Source organism: Poromitra crassiceps, assembly GCF_964638095.1.
Source record: "Poromitra crassiceps genome assembly, chromosome: 1".
NCBI classification, from domain to species: domain Eukaryota; kingdom Metazoa; phylum Chordata; class Actinopteri; order Beryciformes; family Melamphaidae; genus Poromitra; species Poromitra crassiceps.
Window position 1 is genome coordinate 9,032,303 of NC_139623.1, and position 20,816 is coordinate 9,053,118.

At 42.6% G+C, this 20,816-nt stretch overlaps 2 protein-coding genes across 2 annotated transcripts in view; both read left to right on the forward strand.

The window, feature by feature from the left end:
* hibadhb (3-hydroxyisobutyrate dehydrogenase b) overlaps positions 1-15,211 on the forward strand; it is an 18,017-nt gene extending 2,806 nt beyond the window's left edge. The window contains exons 5-8 of the mRNA XM_083647007.1: positions 13,141-13,274; positions 13,426-13,502; positions 13,616-13,772; positions 14,465-15,211. Coding sequence (XP_083503133.1) covers positions 13,141-13,274; positions 13,426-13,502; positions 13,616-13,772; positions 14,465-14,623 — 527 coding nt within the window. The 3' untranslated portion in view covers positions 14,624-15,211. The remainder of the gene's footprint in view (positions 1-13,140; positions 13,275-13,425; positions 13,503-13,615; positions 13,773-14,464) is intronic.
* Positions 15,212-19,001: 3,790 nt separating this feature from the next.
* hoxa13b (homeobox A13b) lies at positions 19,002-20,167 on the forward strand (the record flags this gene model as incomplete). Its single annotated transcript, XM_083648627.1, has 2 exons — positions 19,002-19,662; positions 19,929-20,167. The coding sequence occupies exons 1-2, from the start codon at positions 19,029-19,031 to the stop codon at positions 20,165-20,167; spliced, it is 873 nt and encodes a 290-aa protein (XP_083504753.1). The 5' UTR covers positions 19,002-19,028.
* Between the last annotated feature and the right edge of the window lie 649 nt (positions 20,168-20,816).

Sequence of the window (20,816 nt, forward strand, 5' to 3'; positions counted from 1 at the left end):
AGTCCATGAGACGCTAGCTGCCACTGCCAGTGTTCAGTGATGATGTGCGCAGTAACAATGGATGTCCACACGTCAGAAGTTAGAGATATCTACCTGCTTTCTTCAGTGCAACTTCGGCGTTGGTCTCATTGTACAGTCTGGGGATCACTGTGTCGGTAAAAAGCTGGCGAGATGGGACGTTGTACCTCGGCTCCAAATTGCGCAACACCCCTGGTTCTCAACGACTGAGTACGGACGTATATCCATGGCAATAAAAGTTGCAATGGATTTTGTGATTCGTTTCGCCCTTTCTGAGTTGGGTGGATGCTTTGATGGCATTGCTTGCTCGATTGTTGGCTGGTTGGGAGCAACTACAGCCGGTGTGTCTGATTTCATATTCTGCCATCTTCACATGCATTTGTTTTTCTTTCGGCTGTCAGCCTGCGCCGCACCGTAAACTGTCCGGGCGCTGCCTCTGCTCGCAGTTTAGTTCCGCCTTTTCGCTCCGTCAACATCACGTTACAACTAACGTTTAAAAAAAATAGATTATTGACATTTGTGAATCGATTCATAATCGTCCACGTCCGCATCTCGATGCATCTAAGAATCGATTCCTCCCCCCACTCCTAGTGTGTGTGTACGTGTAATCAGGATAGTGTTTGTATATGTTACGCCCCAAGTCTAGGAGTTAGGACTGTAACATGAAATATACAGAAACGGTATCAGATTTGCAACAAAAATGTTTATTGCTCAAAAAAGGAGAGAAAAAGGAACGAGGATGCTCTAACTGACAGGAAATCTGGTCCAGCAGGCCGCCGCCTTCAATACCTGATGTTAACCCCTCGGTCAGCACTGCTGTTCCCTACCACAAAAGGTAGCGCCTCGTTCCTGCAAGACACAAAGAAATAAACATGATTTAGAAACAAACCAAAATGCACAAAGGAAACAATTGAATGAAAGGTGTTAATGCGCGGATGAGAGGGTACTGGTCTCACACTCCAGTACAACTCTGTCGCCATGTTGGAATGAGTCCCCTATGTAGGCAGACAGACAGAGCTGCTATCCAATCAGCAACTGTTGCATGTAATCAGTCCACTCAAATCTCCAACCAGCTGCACCTGGGAAAGACTGAGCCAAAGACACTGTCGACAACAAGATAAACACCCGCAACCAAGAAGTATGTCACGGAAATAGCTAATGTGCCCGTCCGACGAGGAAAATGGACCGGACTCTTAGTCCATTGACGAGTCTACATATAAACTATATAGTTCACAAAGAAAAGAAGAAAAACAAACGACACAGTCGTAACAGTATAATTGCTGTTAATATATAGCCGTCAATAGAGCACCTTAGGAATGAGTCCGGAAGTAGCATGTTGGAGCTTACGGGGAAAAGTGAATGGTGTTTTAGAGTGTGGATTTCACTTAAAGGCATAAAATAAGGTCTTTGGTTAACAAAAGTTTATGGGAGTGGTAATTTGTGTTCAGCAGGATAATCTTTACCAATGTGAATCACTTTTATGACTTTTGAAACAAATATGTTTTTCAGAAAACGCTTCAAAAGGCATAAGAGTAATTCACGCTCGTGAAGATGATCCTGCTGAACACAAATTACCACTCCCATAAACTTTTGTTAACCACATACCTTATTTTATGCATTTAAGTCAGGGGTTCTCAACCTTTTTTGGCTCGTGACCCTATTTTGATGTCGGAAAAATCTAGGGACCCGCGACATGTACACCATTGATAATGCCATCAGTGACATTGTTAGTGATGTCACATAGTATGCATCTTTTTCCCCGCAGAATTCTGACTAATTCTGACTTTAATCTCAAAACTCTATTTTCTCAAAATTCTGACAGTAACTCGGAATTTTGACTTTAATCTCAAAATTCTGACTTTATTCTCAGAATCCTGATTTAAAGTTGTTATCTCAAAGATTTTCATCGAAAAAAAGAAAAAAAATTAAGAGTCACAATGTTGATTGAGGCTATGGTCCAATGATGGAAGCCTTTGCAGTATATAGTGACATTATGTGACATTACTAATGTCACATAATGCAACACTGTTTGGATGTCACCTGCAATTACCACTCATCACCATAGGTGTCACTAGGGATGGGTATTGTTAAAGGAACACTCCGCCCATTTTCAACCAGCTTTGTATCATTAGAACATCAGTAGTATATCAGAAAACTGTAAACGGTTTTGAAGTCTGTCATTTAATTTGACAGTTATTGAGTGTTAAAGTGTGGACCAGTGACATCACTGGTCCACACTAACTCAAATTAATAACTCATTAACTCAAATCAACTCTCAAACTGTAAACGGTTTTGAAGTCATTCATCTAGTTTGACAGTTATTGAGAGTTGATTTGAGTTAATGAGTTATTAATTTGAGTTAGTGTGGACCAGTGATGTCACTGGTCCACACTTTAACACTCAACAACTGTCAAATTAAATGACAGACTTCAAAACCGTTTACAGTTTTCTGATATACTACTGATGTTCTAATGATACAAAGCTGGTTGAAAATGGGCAGAGTGTTCCTTTAAGGAATTAACGATACTAGTACTCTTATCGATACTGCTTATCGATCCGGTACTTTAACGCTACTCTTATCGGTACTTTTTGTTATTTTTACGAGAAAAAAATCCCGAAACAAATGGGACTGGTTGTTGTCGGTTCTTTTTGTTATTTTTAAGAGGAGAAAGGGGGGAAAAAAGAGACAAATTAACCTGGTCACAGTTAGGTGGCACTCATTTATCCTTTCCTCAGTCATTCTCCCACTAGCTGCCATGGTGAAGGAGGTTGTGCTTGGACCAGCAGTAGAGGGAGGAGGGGTGGGAGTGGGACTGGGCTGGTTCATTGTAGCTGCAGGCTCAGCTTTAACAAAAAAAAGTAGCAAAATCTTAATGGGTGCGTTTTTATTATTAATTTAAATATCCTAAAATATCCTTCTACCACACTGTGCCAATAGCAACATTCAGCTAGGGAAAGCATCATAAAAATAAAGCAAGACAGTATCTGTCTGCTGTACTTCCCCCCCAAATCACCAAATAAAAATCCCCCCCTGCTCTGAAAGTAAAATTTCTGAACGACAACTGAGATGATGACCGTCACGTCACCTGACGATTTATATCAGACTGTATTTATGATTAACACACCCAAACAGCGGGGAAATGTTTTACTACTCTCGTCTTAATCATTACCATGTTCACATAGTTACCTGATGAGGTAGACTGGGTAACGCAACCGTGGCATCATTGACAGGAGATGATGGAGGGCGAGCTAGCTTGTCAAAAACTGTGCATTTCTTCCAGATTTCTCCATTTGAATGTGATGCACTTTGGCTAAGTGTTTAGACAAATTGCTCGTGTTTCCACCTTTTACTAGCGAAGGTTTTGCACTTGTGACAACGTGAATTGTCACCATCGACTCGAGTGAAGTACAACCACACTTTATATCGCTTCGTTCTTTCAGCCATTCTTAACGTGTGCTCTGCTCAGTTGCATGTCTAGTCTATCTGCCTGCTTGCCGGTTCCCTGTGCTGTGCATGTGTGTGGTGGGTGCTCTCAGGCACGCCCCCAGCCCCTCCCCTCTCCTCTCTCAGTCCTCACTCCTCTCGTCTTGGCTGGCAGTGCAGCAGCTGTGTCTGACTCTCTCGTCTGACGGAGAGTGCAACGCGGAAAAGATTATTCCTTTTCTTGTTCTGAAATCGCAAAAAACACATCATAGGCCTGTCTTACGGAGTTGGTGAGATAAAATGTGCAAGATAACGTAACGTTTATTTAGCAATTATATAGCCTATAGGAAATCTATTTTCTTAATTTCTCCACTCCAGACAGTACCGATAAGGGAACCGTTAACGTGAAAGCTTATTGATCCTCCGGTATCCCGAAATCCGGCCCCGGGGCCCGTTTGGTACCGGGTCTCGGTACCCATCCCTAGGTGTCACCCAAGAGAACAAAGCTGAAATCTTAGAGATTATCACTTTAAGCAACAGGCGCAGCAGTTGCAGAAAGAGCTAAAAACTTATAGAGGACTCATTGGGTTTGCATAGTAGCTGTCAGCAGTTAAAAGCAATGGTAAACATAAAAGTCTTTAGTCTATTTTTAAAAGTAAGTAAGGTTGGGGAAGATCTGAGGTCTTCAGGCAATTTGTTCCAGCTAGCAGAAGCATAGTGGGTAAATGCAGCCTTCCCATGATTTGATTTGATCCTAGGGATAGTTAATAAGCTGGACCCTGTTGACCTAAGAGTTCTAGACGGTTCGTAGCGTGGGAGCAGTTCAGCTATGTATTTTGGGCCTAGGCCATTAAGTGATTTATAGACTAATAACAGTATTTTAAAATTTAATATATATATATATATATATATATATATATATATATATATATATATATATATATATATATATATATATATATATATATATATAATATATTTAATATTCTATGACACACTGGCAACCAGTGTAAGGACTTAAGAACTGGAGTGATATGATCAGCTTTCTTAGTCTTCGTTAGAACTCTGGCAGCAGCATTCTGAATGAGTTGAAGTTGCCTAAGTTCTTTTTTGGAGAGACCAGAAAAAAGGCTATTGCAATAGTCTAACCTACTATAAATGAAGGCGTGAATTAGTTTTTCTAGATCCTGTCTGGACATGTATCCCCTAATTCTTGCTATATTTTTAAGATGATAAAAAGCTGATTTTCTAATTGACTTAATGTGGGAGTTAAAGTTGAGATCGGAATCAATAATAACTCCAAGATTTTTGACTTGATCCTTAGGCTTCAGGGATAGAGACTCAAGGCGTACAGTGATTTTAAGCCTTTGTTCTTTGGGGCCAAAGACGATCACCTCTGTTTTGTCTTTGTTTAGCTGTAGGAAATTCTGGCACATCCAGTTCTTGATTCGATCAATGCACTGGCACAATGATTCTATGGGGGCATAGTCAGCTGAGGAAAGAGTTATATACAACTGAGTGTCGTCTGCATAGTTATGATAGGCTACTTTTGTTTTTTTGCATAATTAGGCCTAGAGGGAGCATATAAAGGTTGAAGAGAACGGGCCCCATAATGGATCCTTGAGGCACCCCACAAGTCATCCTAGTTAGGTCAGATGTGTAATTGCCAATGGAGACGAAGTACTTCCTGTCTTGAAGATAGGACTTAAACCACTGGAGGACCGTACCCGATAGCCCAACCCAGTTTTCCAGTCTGTCCAATAAAATTGAGTGGTCAACAGTGTCAAATGCAGCGCTAAGATCCAGTAGCACTAGAATCGAATTTTTGCCTAAGTCTGTGTTCATTCTGATGTCATTTATGACTTTAGTAAGCGCGGTTTCTGTGCTGTGATGGGGGGCGAAAGCCTGATTGGAGTTTATCTAGGAGATAATTTGAGGTTAGGAATCTATTGAGTTGTAGGTAAACAACCTTTTCAATTATTTTGGCTATAAAGGGGAGATTAGATATTGGTCTGTAGTTACTGATTACCGATGCATCAAGGCTACGCTTTTTTAGTAGGGGTTTAATAACTGCAGTTTTCAGGGACTCAGGAAAAGTGCCGGTCAAAAGGGAGCTATTAACTATTTGCAATAGGTCCGACGACAGACAGTTATAAACGCTTTTGAAAAAGCTTGTTGGAAGGGTATCGAGACAGCACGAAGATGATTTAAGGCCTTGCACAGTTTCCTCTAAGATGTCGTGGTCGATAACGCTGAACTGGGACAAATTTATCGAACTAGGGATCTGCGGGTAGGATGATGTCACAGCATTTCTTGGTGTGGAGCCACTAATAGCCTGCCTGATATTAATAATTTTATCCGTAAAAAAGGCAGCAAACTCATTACATTTGACAGTAGAGAGGAACTCAGGTGCTACACAGAGAGGCGGGTTAGTCAGTCTATCAACTGTGGCAAATAGAGTGCGTGCATTGTTCACATTTTTGTTAATTATCTTGGAAAAGAACCATTGTCTCGACCTTTTCAGTTCGAGGTTGTAGGAGTGAAGGCTTTCTTTGTAAATATCATAGTGAATGTGAAGATTAGTTTTCCGCCATTTACGCTGAGCTTTCCTGCAATCTTTCTTTTTGCATCTAACGGATGCAGAATTTCGCCAGGGTGCTTTAATCTTGCCAGACAGCAATTTTAACCTAACAGGCGCCACACTATCAATAGCATTCAGAATTGTTGAATTGAAGTTATCGAGAATGTCATTGACAGAAGCTGATGTGGGAGGAGATAAAGAAAATGTCTCCATAAACAGCGCGCTGGTGCCTACATTAATGTCTCGTCTTTTAACGGTTTGTGACCTATTAATGATCTCAGGGGAGATTTTCATTTAAAAAAAGATGCAAAGATGGTCAGACAATGCAACATCAATAGTCGACACAGAAGAGGACTTGAAGCCCCTAGTAATACCTAAATCCAGGGTATGGCCTCGGTTGTGAGTAGGCCCTGAAACATGTTGAGACAGATCAAAAGTATCAAGTAAGATATTCAGTTCTTTGGCAAAATTATCATTGGGGTTATCAATATGAATATTGAAATCCCCAGCAATAGATATACAGTCATGTTCCATGAAAATTAAGGAGAGTAGATCAGCAAATTCAACGAGAAAGCTGTCTGAGTATTTTGGTGGTCTATAGATATTCAGCAGTAACACAGTGGTTGAGCATTTCAGAATAGCAGCAAGGTATTCGAACGATGAGAAGTCTCCAAATGTTACCTGCTTATATTGAAACATATCAGAAAAGACAATCGCTACTCCCCCCCCCCCCCCCCCCCCCCCCTTCTCTTATCAGCTCTGGGAGTGTCAATGAAGCTATAATTAGGCGGTGCTGATTCGGACAGAACAGCCACTCTGTTGTTCATATCGAGCCAGGTTTCGGTGAGGAACATTAAATCCAGATTATGACTGGTAATTAGATCACTGATGAGGAGAGATTTATTTGACAGCGACCTAACATTAAGGAGTGCGGCTTTAATATTTTTAGAGCCTGGAACTTGTATCGTTTGCTTCACAAGGGGAATGGAGATTAAGTCTGATTTAGAGACAGATCGTGTTGGGGGGGAAAGTATTATGTCTGTATGAAATCAAGACTGGTATCGAAGCATTGGATCGATAGACCAATAGTGGTTTATCGCAGCCAGTTCCACTTCTAGTGTATGCTGGTGCAGTTCCTTTATGCTGTGGGACCTTGTTTCTATCGGGACAGGCCGGGATGGAGGGGTCTGGCGTCAGGCTGGTCGACGCTTGGGGACTTGGACCACAGAGGGGGGGGGGCAGATTGGGGGGGGTCTTGGACGGGCGGGGGTGGGGCGTGTCGACTCTTGGGGGACTGCAACCACTGCAGACTCTGCCGACTCGGGGTCGGCAGTGGTGGGGCGTGGGGGATGGCAGAGAGAGGGTGGGTGGGGGTGGCGGGGAGCAGGTAGGTTGAGGGGGATGTAAGGGAGGGGACTGTGGGGGGGCCAGGTTCGGGGTCGGGGGGGCGTGGGGCATGGCAGTATGGGAGGGCTGGAGGGCATGTGAGGGAGGGGACGGTCGGGGGGCCAGGTTCGGGGTCGGGAGTGGTGGGTTGGCGGTGGGTCGGGGGGGGCGTGGGGCATGGCAGTATGGGAGAGGGCTGGAGGGCATGTGAGGGAGGGGACGGTCGGGGGGCCAGGTTCGGGGTCAGCAGTGGTGGGTCGGGGGTGGGTCGAGGGGGATGGCAAAGAGAGGGTGGGTGGGGGGGGCGGGGAGCCGGTAGGTTGAGGGGGATGTAAGGGAGGGGACTGTGGGGGGGCCAGGTTCGGGAGTGGTGGGTCGGGGGGTGTGGGGGCATATGGGAGAGGGCTGGAGGGCATGTGAGGGAGGGGACTGTCGGGGGGCCAGGTTCGGGGTCGGGAGTGGTGGGTCGGGGGGCGTGGGGCATGGCAGTATGGGAGAGGGCTGGAGGGCATGTGAGGGAGTGGACGGTCGAGGGGGCAGGTTTGGGGGCGGGAGGGTAGAACGAGGGGGCTTAGATGGATAGGGGGACTGGGGGATCATAGACAGGCCAACGCTTATCAGTTCGTTCAACCTGCTGGAGAATGGAATGGGGGAGGGGGGTGGGGAGAGGTGGAGGAGCAAAGAGGTAGAGGAAGGGGCAGCATCCTCCGCTTCATCCTGGAAGGAAGACGTCATGGTTGGTTGTTGGTGAACTGGGAGTTCGTGGAGGGGTGTAGAGGCCCCGAAGGGGGGGGGGGGGGGGGGAGAACATAGAACATACTTCTATTTTTATTTTTTTTGCTATGTAAACATTTAAATGTAAAGATAGACCTATGCGTGCAATAACGTACTGATAGTCAGCTTACTCTAACATGTAGCTTTTATTAGCCTCTCAGGCTAGCTCTGGACCAGACAACAACGGTTCCTATTACCCACCCCTGTCTTTCCGACAGGGGTGGTTGTTATGGCAACTATCAACAACTACTAACTACTACAAGACATAAAGACCGAAATAGACTACGTTGTTACTGTGTCTGTCGGAGACACGGCCTAACGTTAACATTTAATTTGAGACAAATATCCGCCTGCACTCAGCTATCTATACAGGAAGTAAACCAGATATTCAGGTGAGTTGTGACGGTTGTTATTGTTAAAACCGCGTCTATAGGAGCGGCTACCCAGCTGCTGAGTCAAGTCAAGTGCGACACCTAGTGGTAAAATTAGTTATACCGGTTTGGTGTAATTCTGGTAGGTTATAATATTGAACAGGTGTGAAATGATTTATACCGGGCCCGCTCTACCACCTGCTCGATGCTTTTGCAAATATCTTTACTGAGGATGTAAGCTGTAGCCCGGAGAATGAGATGGTATCTTTACTAAGGAATGTCTGCTGTAGCCGGGAGAATGAGCACAAAAACCAAACCCCAGGGTGTACTTCAATGTGAATCGAATTGTATATTATCAGCTATATTTTTTGCATTAATGAAGCGCGAGCCTCTTCCTGGCTGACGCGGAGCTGCCACATGGGGCAACGCAAGGCGTTGATCCGCTCTGGTACTGTAGCTAATGCTAGCGGGCAGCTGTGGGCACTAACGTTAGATATATGGCAGTAAAACGCCACTGAATGACCAATTTGACATGACGCTCAGCGGTTCGATTCATACTGTTTCCTTACAGGCCAGCAGTGTTGGTTAGTTGTTGATATTTATATAACGATATTGTAGCTCCAATATGACGTTTTTTATCGATGCAGACGGACTGTCATTGCCGCTGTTTCCGGTTGAAACTCCCGGTCTGAGCATGGCCGAAGAGTATAGTGAGACAAGAAGTCACGCTCTTTTTCATTTTCACAACAGTGCGCTACAGCCATGGATGTATAAACAGCGTGCTTGATTGTGAAATATTTTGCTTTTGGAGGACTCCATCTCCAGGCTCCGTATCGGTGAAGTGACGACACCCAGGAGTTTCCCTGACATTGAAGTTAGAAGCTAGGCTAGCGCAGCCTTGACCTGGGGCTGCTGATTATTGAAGAGTCGAGTCGAGCGTCCAAAACCTGGAGGCGGACATGCATCAGTGGATGATCGGAGTGGGTCTCGTCCCGATGATCGGCGTAACGTAATGATGTAATAATGCTCTCTGACAGAGTCCAGCATTCAACATTGAATCCCGCAGTTGAGTTGATCCCTGATCAGCTTTTCTTGAAGATAAACGTTTTGCACAAAACTTAAGCTCTTCATAGCGATGAGGGAGGAGGGCGACTCAGGAACAAAGCGATAGGGGCGCTCGCAGTGCTCGTGTGCCCGGCCTTCCTGTCCTCCTTGGAGATTAAACATTTTCTGACCTTTGACGCGCCGCGTAAACGGCTGCATGCCACCGTTCCCATTCCGGAACTAGATATTGTCATCGAAATCTGAGTGATCCACGGATAATAACCACTTGGAACCCGGATCGATCCGCAGATGGTAGAAGATAGCGAAACAACAGCTTCAGAGGAGACGAACCGCCGCGATGCCGGCTGCTGTTATGATCCAGCCAGAGAGGGAGGTGACGTAAAATCCTCGCTATATGTACTTAGGATGAACTGACGTCATACTTGACTGACGTCACGGGCTGATCGGATATGAGAATATGGAGGGCTTCAGTGATTGAAATTCAGTCTGGAAACCACACTTTGTGAAAATGACAAGCAATGCATTACTACCAATTTCAGCTGCTCAAATGAACCACATTTTATCCATCCCTGCAAATACAAAACATTGTGCACATTGTTTAAATATTTTTATTTCAGTGTAATACCAAACTATTATCCCTGTAATAGTCTGGCATTGCTCATTTTACTTGATTCAAAAAGGGAAGTTGGATGTAACACTGTACATTGTGAGACCATGAGTTTCCATATGTCCATATAGAATATCGGGAAGTCGCATCAGTTATATTTTTTTATACAGGAAACACACTAACTCTACATGTCGGCAGTCTCAGTGTCATTTGAAATAGTCAAATAGCCATTATTGTCATTTCGGTACTTATTTCTCTAGTAATGGCATATCCAGTTTTGCGACTCTTTGTGTAAATGCTGGTTCCTGAAGAGCAGCACCTGAGTCCAGAGTCTTCATTGATTGGGAGTGAGGGGAGATGAGGAGGGGCGCCGGCTTCTGCCCTCAGGAATGTTCCTAGCTGTAAAGTGTGAGCTCTGACCGTCTTGGGGGTCCACACACACACAGACACACACACACACACACACAGACATACACACACAGTTTGTTTGAACTCGGCCTCTCAACATCAGGACAGGCACTTTCTTTGAATTGAAGTTGGTCCTTTTTACGATCAGGCCCTAAAGATTAGTAATGATTTATATGCTTCCTTCCTGTGGTAGTGCACATGGATTAAGGTTGTCCAGCTCTCCACATTGAACTTGTGTGTGTGTGGTGTGGTGGCAGTTTAAATAGTGCAAACTGTGGTGTATGTCATACTTAGTGTATGATTCCAGTGACCAAGCTTCAGCTCCTAAATGAAACTCTTGGAGCACCTCCAGTGGCCAGACAGAAATCAAAAGAAGTCGAGCGGCATCATGGCAATGACTGTTTAATCCAATGTGGCAAGAGCTTCAACATAAAAGCACACGAGGGGGCCGGGTATAATTGAGTCAACATGTGTGTGGTTGTCTGTGTGTGAAGAGTGCAAGGACAGATGAGATAACTCTCTGCCTTCTTTCATTTTCATCAGATTGGAACGCTTCCCTTTGGAAAGGGCTTTACCAGAGATTTTAAATGAGAGAGATTGAGAGTGAAAAAGATTGGCTACGAGTAGAGAAGAACCTAGTATGTTGTCATTCCCCACAGGATTGCACTGTAGCCAGGACTTGTATTACAGGAAAAGCCCACACGCATATAGACAAGCCCAAAACAAAAACCAACTCAGCTTAGACAAAAATGGCCGCCTGTCAGTTTTTCGGTGGGATGAGTTCCCCCCCCCTTCTCCTCCAACATAGACATTATAATTGGGTAGTAGTTGTCTATGCTCTCTTTGATGGTAAACAACAATGTTCCTCTAGTTTTCTGTTCTGTCATTTTGCTCTGAATGCGTCAGTGAGGTTTTGGCAGCTGCACAGTTGAGAGGAATGCTTTTACTGGAACAATCATGGAAAATCAACAAAGCTACTTTCTCACAGCTGAGGCGTCTCACTAAATGTGGCAGACCTAGTCTGATTGCCTCGCTGGTGACAGAAATATATTTTATAATATATTCTTACAGCTCTCTTTTACTCTGGATGCCTTCTGTAACTTTGAGCTTGGAATTATAAGGTTCTATCTGGGTGGAGTTCAGTTGAGCAAATATTTAAAGATAATTTAACTTTTTTTCTTTTTTTTATGGAGCACCACCACCAAGTATAATGTAAGGTGATGATTATGTGGATAACAAAATTGTGTTAATTAAAAAAAAAAGTCAGAACCTAATTCCAAGATCACGACTTTATTGAATAAGAGATTAAACGGAAGATTGGGCCAAGTTTCTTTTCACCGAGTTTCACCTGTGATCCTCCATTTGCCTCCTTTGCCATAATGCATAAATAATCAGAGAATCCACTCAGAAGTTTGTGTCAACCTGCTGTCTGGATGACAACATGGCAACTTCCTACACACTTTGTAATGATTATTGTCAGACTTTAGAATAAGAATAACTATGTTTAGTTGGAAACTATTATTTATATATTATATTGTATTATATATATTTTTTTTTATCTCCCAGCATGATGTGAACGCAGGATGAAGTACAACATATTTGTGCCAGTTTCCTATCTAGATTATGACCTTTGTGATGTCATACCCTCTCTCACACATCTAATGATCAAATATAACAGAAATCAATACAATAATTGTTTATAAAATAAATGGGCACCCCCCTTTTTTAATCCTTCATTAAGTTCAATAGCTTGGGAGAAGGCTGAGATGCTATAGTATAGTATAGGGCTAACTTATCTTACAAACGAGTTTGAGGCTGAATCGGTTATGACTGAATTTTAATTTTGGGTTGAAATATTCATTTAGTTTTGACATGAAACAAAGTTTTTGAGCTGAAGTCATATTTCCGCACATGGTCAGCATGTATCCTCAAGCGGATTGAAGCTGGCAGATGTCTGCACAAGCTGCTTCATGAGGAAAGAAATGATCAGCAATTCTTGATATACATATCATTGCCTTCAAATTCCTTTGTTTGATTTCATCTAATGCAGGGGTGTCCAAACTTTTTTGAATGGTGGCCAGATTAGATCATGTGAAAATACCGGGGGGCCAGCCGCTTCTCGCATCGGGTTATAAAAATAAAAAATAAACAAATCACATTCAATACAAATGTACTCTTATGGATTTTGTTTACCGTCTGAAAACATTAGTTCCACTTGGTGCTTGTCTACAAACTGTATGATAGTGCTGTCATCGTTAGGTGAATTTGAAAAAATGCTTGTTGAACTTGCTTAATTAACCAATACTGTGTGGAGGGCCACATAATAGTATATATTGAGACAAGATGAGGGCCACTTAAAATCGTTCCACGGGCTGCAATTGGCTCCCGGGCCAGACTTTGGACATGCCTGATCTAATGGAACTTGGAAAAATGTCAGCGGAATATACCGACATCACTGAAATGTGGCTTTGTGTTAAAGCATGGTTTCCCTGGCTTTCCCATGCAGGTGTGGGTGCTGCCAGTTCGGGGAAGCTGACTTTTATGGTCGGAGGAGCAGAGGAAGAATTCACAGCTGCCAAGGAGTTGCTGAGCTGCATGGGAGCCAACGTGGTTTACTGCGGTCAGGTTGGGACTGGACAGGTATGAGCAGATATTTCATATCAGCTGTTCAGTGGCAGGATTCTTTCATTAATGTGGATTTCTTAAGTCACGTGTACAAAGCTTGTTTGTGTGCACGTGCATGTGTGTTTGTTAATTGCTTACTTGGAAAACTGCTTCCTGTTATATGCAGGCAGCTAAAATCTGTAACAACATGCTGTTAGCCATTGGAATGATTGGGACTTCAGAGACAATGAACCTTGGAATCAGGTGAATGCTTCCTTAATTATAACCAATGGGAATCTGAATATAGAATAGTTTCTGCAGAAGCAGTGGCATTAAACTTTGTGTAAATAAATGGGAATTTCCCTCGTCTCTCACAGACTAGGTCTTGATCCAAAGCTCTTGGCCAAGATCCTGAACATGAGTTCAGGCCGGTGCTGGTCCAGTGACACCTACAACCCAGTGCCTGGAGTCATGGAGGGCGTCCCTTCTGGGAACAACTATCAAGGAGGCTTTGGCACCCAGCTGATGGCTAAGGTCAGTTTAATATCCTGTTGCTCTCTGCTGGACTCCTGAGTGAGGGACACTTACATTTTCTGGGCTTACATTTTGTTTTGAGACACACACACACACACACACACACACACACACACACACACACACACACACAAACAATTAAAATTAATATCAGTCTTTAGGTTTGTGGCTGTATTCCTAATTACAGATAAGGGTAAATAAAGTATATTCCTTGGCCGAACCAAGTTATATTTTATATTATTATTATTATTATTATTAGTCCCACCAGCGATAAACATGTTTGCTAATAATACAAAAAATAAAATATGCTCTCAAATGAAATGTTGCTGGAAGGGAATGAATTAATATTATCCAATTTATTTATGTATCTCAGCTTCATGAGCAATTTGTGTGTAAGTTGTATATTGAAGACATATGAGGAAGAGAGATTGTGTGTTATCTAAATTACATTTGTGTCTTATCTCACATCACATGATTCAGTTAAATATTCTGCATTATTTATCCCTGTTGAAACGGAGTCATGGTGTATTTATTTGTTAATTTCATCAAAATGACCAGAAATATGTCAGTTTTCTTTGAACTGTGACACCTAGAATAGATGGTCAATAATTTTGCTGCTTAATATTCGGCTCTTGGCTTTTGCTGATATATATATATGATGTATATTTACTTTTTTCCCTGCCCTTTTTCAGGATCTGGGGCTGGCGCAGAACACAGCCACCAACACAAAGACTCCGGTCCCTCTGGGCTCGTTGGCCCATCAGATCTACCGTATGATGTGTGCACGCGGTTATGCCACCAAAGACTTCTCCTCCGTGTTCCAGTTCCTGCGTGAAGAGGAGGGCCAGTAGAGGAAGTCCACCTCCACCCCGTCCACAGCCTCACCAGGCCTGGCCCCACTCCACACAGGACTAACACACAGTTAGTTAGGGTGCATTTCGCCTCCAAGGACCTTTTTCTTTTCTTTTTTCAAAAGTTGTGAGCCGAGACCAAGCCGACAGAGCTCCAACACAACGTGAAAGAACGTGACATATCGTGAGCACTTATCTCCTGTTGGAAAACATGTCTCTTGTGTGATCTTACCTTTATAAAAAAGCAACACTCCCTTTTTAATTTTCAGATGGGTGGAGGATCTCAAAAGACTGTATAGGCCGAGTGGCAGTGACGCCTCTGCCAATGTTACGACTCAGCTGTGGAGAGTATAGTGTTATGAAGGAGACCTCATTCACTTCATTTGCCAGCACTAGACAGCCGAGAATTACGGTTTAGTCGCCATGTATTTATCTATTGCTTGTGATCTTTGATTTATTTTTGCTGTCGTTCTTCCTTCTCCTGTCTATTGGGTTTATTTCTCTTGATATTTGAATTGTTACTTGGGATAAGATCTTAATGTCATATCCTAATGTTTGAAAATAAAGGAGACCGATTGTAATGTCTTAATCAAAATGTGTCTGATTAATTCAAAACTATGCAAGTTGCAATGGATGTTAACTTAGGGGAAGATTGACATTTTGGAAACAAAACCAAGCATGTCCAACAAATGCTGGAATATAGAAATATTTCAAATAAGAGCAAAGAAGAATATGGTTCATTATTTTTGTGTCATTTCAGTTTTTTTTTAAAGAAACTGAGGATAATTAAACAAGATTCAAAGAGGTGAACACTGCAGGTATTGAATTTAAATGGTCCATAAAATAAAATATTTTCAGTATATAGATTTCTGCTTATGAAGATTGTCATAAACACGAGATGCTCGTTATCTCGTCTAAACAGTCCTGTGGCTCCAGTGAAGAAAACGAAAGTTACAATTCGGCCAACTTTCTCTCCATGTCTCTGAGTGCATGCACCAATCACATTAAGGTAGGAAAAAACGTTTTCATTGGCGCTTGGATACAAAACGGATGCTGCGCTCATCTAACAGGGAGGGACAAAACTAATGCACACATTGTTAAAAAATGAGTCCTAAAGGCTATTTCCTCCTTTTTGACTAATAGCCATGACTTACCCCGCTGATAGACATTTCTTTCCGGTGAAGATTTCAATTTAACACCTTTTAATTCTGTGACTATAGGCCTATTGCCTAATTACACATCTGTTAAGCATTTGACCTAAACTGTTGTTTCTGCAGCTCTAAAAAAAATGGGGGGGGGGGGGGGTCGTATCATTCAGTGGATTTGGAGCAACTGTTACTGTCTTTTTTCAATTTCCACTTAGACAAAGAGCGCGGCATGTTTCTGATCGAGTTTGCCAAGAGCCACTGAGGGGCCAAGATGCCATAGGTCATGCGATCACAAGACAAACCCATAAAAAGTCCATTAAGCACTGTAGGCTAAGAGCTGTGTTGTTATCTGCTTGGCAGGTATTGCTAACAGAGCAGCACTTTGCTCTGAAGCCTGCATGTCCAACACTCCCTCACACCACCCTGCTCTCCTCGCCATGCGCGCCTCTTTAAAACATTTCAATACGCTTTTGCATCCACCATAGCCTGGATTCGTGTCTTTGTGGCGGATATATGGAGTCACATAGAATATAGCTAACTGATATTTAGCATTACGGGGCCGAGTGGATTCGCAGTTTTCACTCACAATCTCTTGTGCTGGCTTTGGGGGGGGGGGGGGGTCAATTAATGAATCCTATACCGTCACCTTTGCTATTGGCGATAAAAGATACAAGAGAGAGAGAGAGAGAGTTAACCGTATTCATTAGCAGCAGGGTATAGGCTATATGACAGTCAGTTACAGATAGGCCTATACGCTGTTATCAAACTGTGTTGTTTGCTATTGGTCGTGGCCTTTTTTTCTTTTTTTCTTATTTTTTTTTAGAAAAAAATCCAGATTTTCTTAAAGGTTATAATTATTCAAATTTTCGAAATTCCTAAAGTTAAGTCTGCATTTAGCCGCTAACAGTCCATAAGCGAGCCAAGCAAACTAATTATAACCTTCACTTTTGTAACTCCCGGGTCTGTTATGCTAGGTCCATAAAGAAGTTTAACATTTTTGGTTGTAGCTAATTGGCATCAATTGGATTTCGATGCTTCCCCTATTAGGCCTATAGCCTACGTGCATTGCCTGTGTGATAGGCTAATATAATTTGAAAATAATTAGCAATTAGTTGGGCTATATCAGGTAGGCTAGCAAAGGCCTACCTTTGATCCGCGGTTTTGTCTGTGTGTGTGCGTGTGTGTGTGTGTTGACTGTGTGAGTTCCAGCAACACTCCATCTTTGACAAAATGATCGAGATGCTGACCGATGATTTCTGTCAGTTTTGTGCTGCACTTGTTGTGACATTCGGCTACTGCTTATATGTAACTAGTTATTTTTACAAGGAATTTCTTCAACGCTACTAAATGTAGGCTATATGCAGTTTTGGCAGCCGTCCTTCAAGGTGGGAACAACACGGCTGAGATGTTTCCTGTCCAGTCTGGACAGCCTGCACTCATTTAGCAACTCGGCAACTGAACCAATCCGACCTATCTGGTTTATTTTGTTGTTTTGTTTTTACCAAAAATGCATTGATGGCCTAAATAAAAAGTGGTTAGCCATTGTCAGTGATCATCGCAAGTCAAACAACCTTCAATTAAAATAATAATATATGGCCTATTTTCAGAAAAGCATAGGCAACTTTTATGCTGTCTTTTTACTATGCTGCTATGAACGTATGGTGATAAAGGCCTATAAAGAGCGTAAACGTTATAGTCTATTCCTCACATTTTAAAAGTTAAATTGTGTTTAGGTCCCATTACATCTCACCTTTAAATGTAAAACAAAAACGAAATAATTAAAATAAAATAAAAATGTCCACCCAAATATATAAACGTCTTGCTAGCCTCGCCCAACATGCTGAGGGACGTTTTAAAGTCATTTAATCCGTAAACCACTGCTTCATTCACTGTTTTACCACAGGCCTCTGCAGAGAATTCATTCGAAATTAATCAATTGTTTTCTAATCCTATAGACATTATCTTTTTAGCTTTGCTTTTTGCGTGAATGATAAATCGCCATGGATGTCTGTTTCGCATTATAGTGTAATAGCCTAATACCGAAATGTGGGGGGGGAACAAGGTTGTTTTATTTTCTTACCGAGGTCACTTTTTTTACTGTTAGCGTGATAAAATTGTTGAACTCGAACCTTGATTTTAACCCTTCATTAACGCGCGTAAAACACATTTTGTTATTGCCAAAGACTGGCATGATAAAATAAATGAGAAAAGTTCCCTAAAATAGCTTAAATGGACCACTTTATATTAAAGCGAGCATACCCTGTGGGTGAAGTCTCCTCTTCGGGATTGGCAGTGTTGTCTCCTCGGGCTTTCCTGACGTCAAGTGAAGTGGCCATTTCAGCAGACAACTTTCAACTTGACCTTGGCCTCCAGCCGTGTCTAACCCATATGGAAAAGACGCTGCCAAACGTGGCCTGCTTTTGCCATTTTGTCGACTTGTGTTTGCCTTGACAGATATACCATAGGGCTATTGTGCACTTTTTCTGAGCCTAGACGTAATTTCATTTATTAATGTCTTTATATTTTATATTCCCAAATGTCACATCCGGTAGTCTCGTAGGGTATTTAGAAAATACAAAAGCTGCCAGTGAAATCATTATGATGAAAAACCTCACTCAAAGCCTTTCAAACGTTTCAGTCAAGCTGGCGCATTTTATGAATACAAAAAAATCTCGACTTTGACTCCAGGCTCATGCCGAAGTAATAAGCAAGCTCTAGTTTTTAAAACCTGAAATTGATTTTGAATCCAGACTGGCTAACTCGCCTCCCAGTTCCTTTGTTTATCCTTGATCTGCATGTGCAATTGAAATGGCGCGCGTAATTACGCGCATCCATTCCCAAAAGTCGAAGCAGATAGCCTATCACCTTTAGTCATTCAGATGCTGCAATACAAAATGCAACATAGGAGTATTCTGATATCACTACCTGTTCAGGCAAAAGGAATGTGCTCCCCTTAATGAAATATTGCAATACATTCAAAATATGAATGAAAAAGTATGTATGAATATGCTGATTTAAATAAAAAGATAGATTGCATATCCTGATGAACATCTCCACAAATATAGAGCTTGATCTGCATTATCTGCTGTCTAGACGTTTATCATCTCCTTTGCATATCACGTGTGTGGCCCTGGCCAATAACCTTGCGATCTTTATGTACTCAGGCATGTTGGTATCGTTACTCTCCGAGAGTCGCTATCTGTGTTCAGTCGAGGGGATTTTGAAAAAGAACTGGTCGTCTCGATGTAGGGCATGCTATGACCGCCTCATTACTCCTCCATTCACGCTGGATTGACCCGGTGATGTTCCTCTACGATAACGGCTTGGATGAAAGAAGCAAAACCATGGAGGGATTTACAGGAGGCAATTTTGCTGCAAACCAATGCAGGAATTTGTTAGCGCATCCGACCTCGCTGGCTCCGAGCACCACCTACACTGCGAGTGAGGTGCCAGTCTCTGGCATGGGGGAGCCTGGCAAACAATGCAGCCCCTGTTCTGCCACCCAGAGCTCGCCCAATGCATCTTTGCCCTATGGATATTTTGGCAGCAGTTATTACCCATGTAGGATGTCACACAGCAGCGTCAAGCCTTGTGCGCAGCCCTCTGGCTATGGGGATAAATACATGGACACATCAGTCTCTGGTGAGGAGTTCCCGGGCAGGGCGAAGGAGTTTGCCTTCTATCAAGGCTATTCCTCGGCTCCTTACCAGCCCAGCTACCTGGACGTGCCCGTCGTACCTGCGCTGAGCGCCCCCTCCGAGCCCCGCCACGAGTCCCTGTTGCCCATGGAGCCATACCAGCCATGGGCGATCACCAACGGCTGGAGTGGCCAGGTTTACTGCACCAAGGACCAGCCACAGTCCAATCCTCTATGGAAATCCTCTTTACAAGGTAATTAGTAACAAATAACGCAATGTACGCAAGAAAGACTTATACACATGCACTATCTGATATGAAGTGTAATTATTTATTTATTTAGACCTGTCCCAGGTTCAGTTTTGTTCTGTAGCTATATGTTGTGAAACACTAAGAAACATAAATGCTTTCAATCTATAGGCTAGCAAGTGGTTTAAGATATAGTATTATGCTTATTTATTTATGTATTTAATTAATTATTTGTTTGTTTATTTATTTATTTTATTATTATTATTTTACAGATTCTATATCTGGTGGAGACAACTCCATTCGCCGTGGGAGAAAGAAGCGTGTGCCATACACCAAGGTACAGCTAAAAGAACTGGAAAGGGAGTATGCCACCAATAAATTCATCACCAAGGACAAAAGGAGGAGGATATCTGCCCAGACAAATCTGACAGAGAGACAAGTGACAATCTGGTTTCAGAACAGGCGCGTCAAGGAGAAGAAAGTCGTCAACAAATTCAAGAGTAGCAGTTAGCTCTGGAGATACATATTATTGAAAGAGGGGAACAGTTGGACCTTCATCCAAATGAACTGTGCTATAATTTATTACATTATGAACGGTTTCTTTGTCGCCAAGGTGGTTCTGCTTTGGATATTCACTCAGGCCTGTTTCCCTCCTCGTGTTAATTGGAACCAGTTGTTGTGACGTGTTGACAGAAGATCTGAAATACTTTGCAACATGTTGACCAAGGCGATTCTCCGAGGGATGTATGACGTGAATATTCACAAAACGACAAGACATTGTGTCCAGTCTGTGGGCCTGAGGCATGCAGCTGCCCTGCCCCTTCAGTCGGGGTTGCAGCCTAAATAATTCCTGACTAATAGATTTCAGTATATAGGCTATCTTTAGACAGTGATGTAGTGGTATGAGGCAAACAATCGCTACAGACCTAAAACAAAAAACAAAAACAAGAATATTAATTTGTTTGTTTTCTCCATATCCTCACAATTTACATCACTCTGATACTTCTGACTATATAGGCCTATGGATTTACTTGATGGGGGATTAATCTAAAAGGTAAAAAAGGTAGGCTATAAACTCTATTCCACACAAAATTAAAAGGTGGGTGAACAGAGTTTAGGCGTGCTTGCCCTCCACTACTTCCCTGCCTTCAGAAATGCAC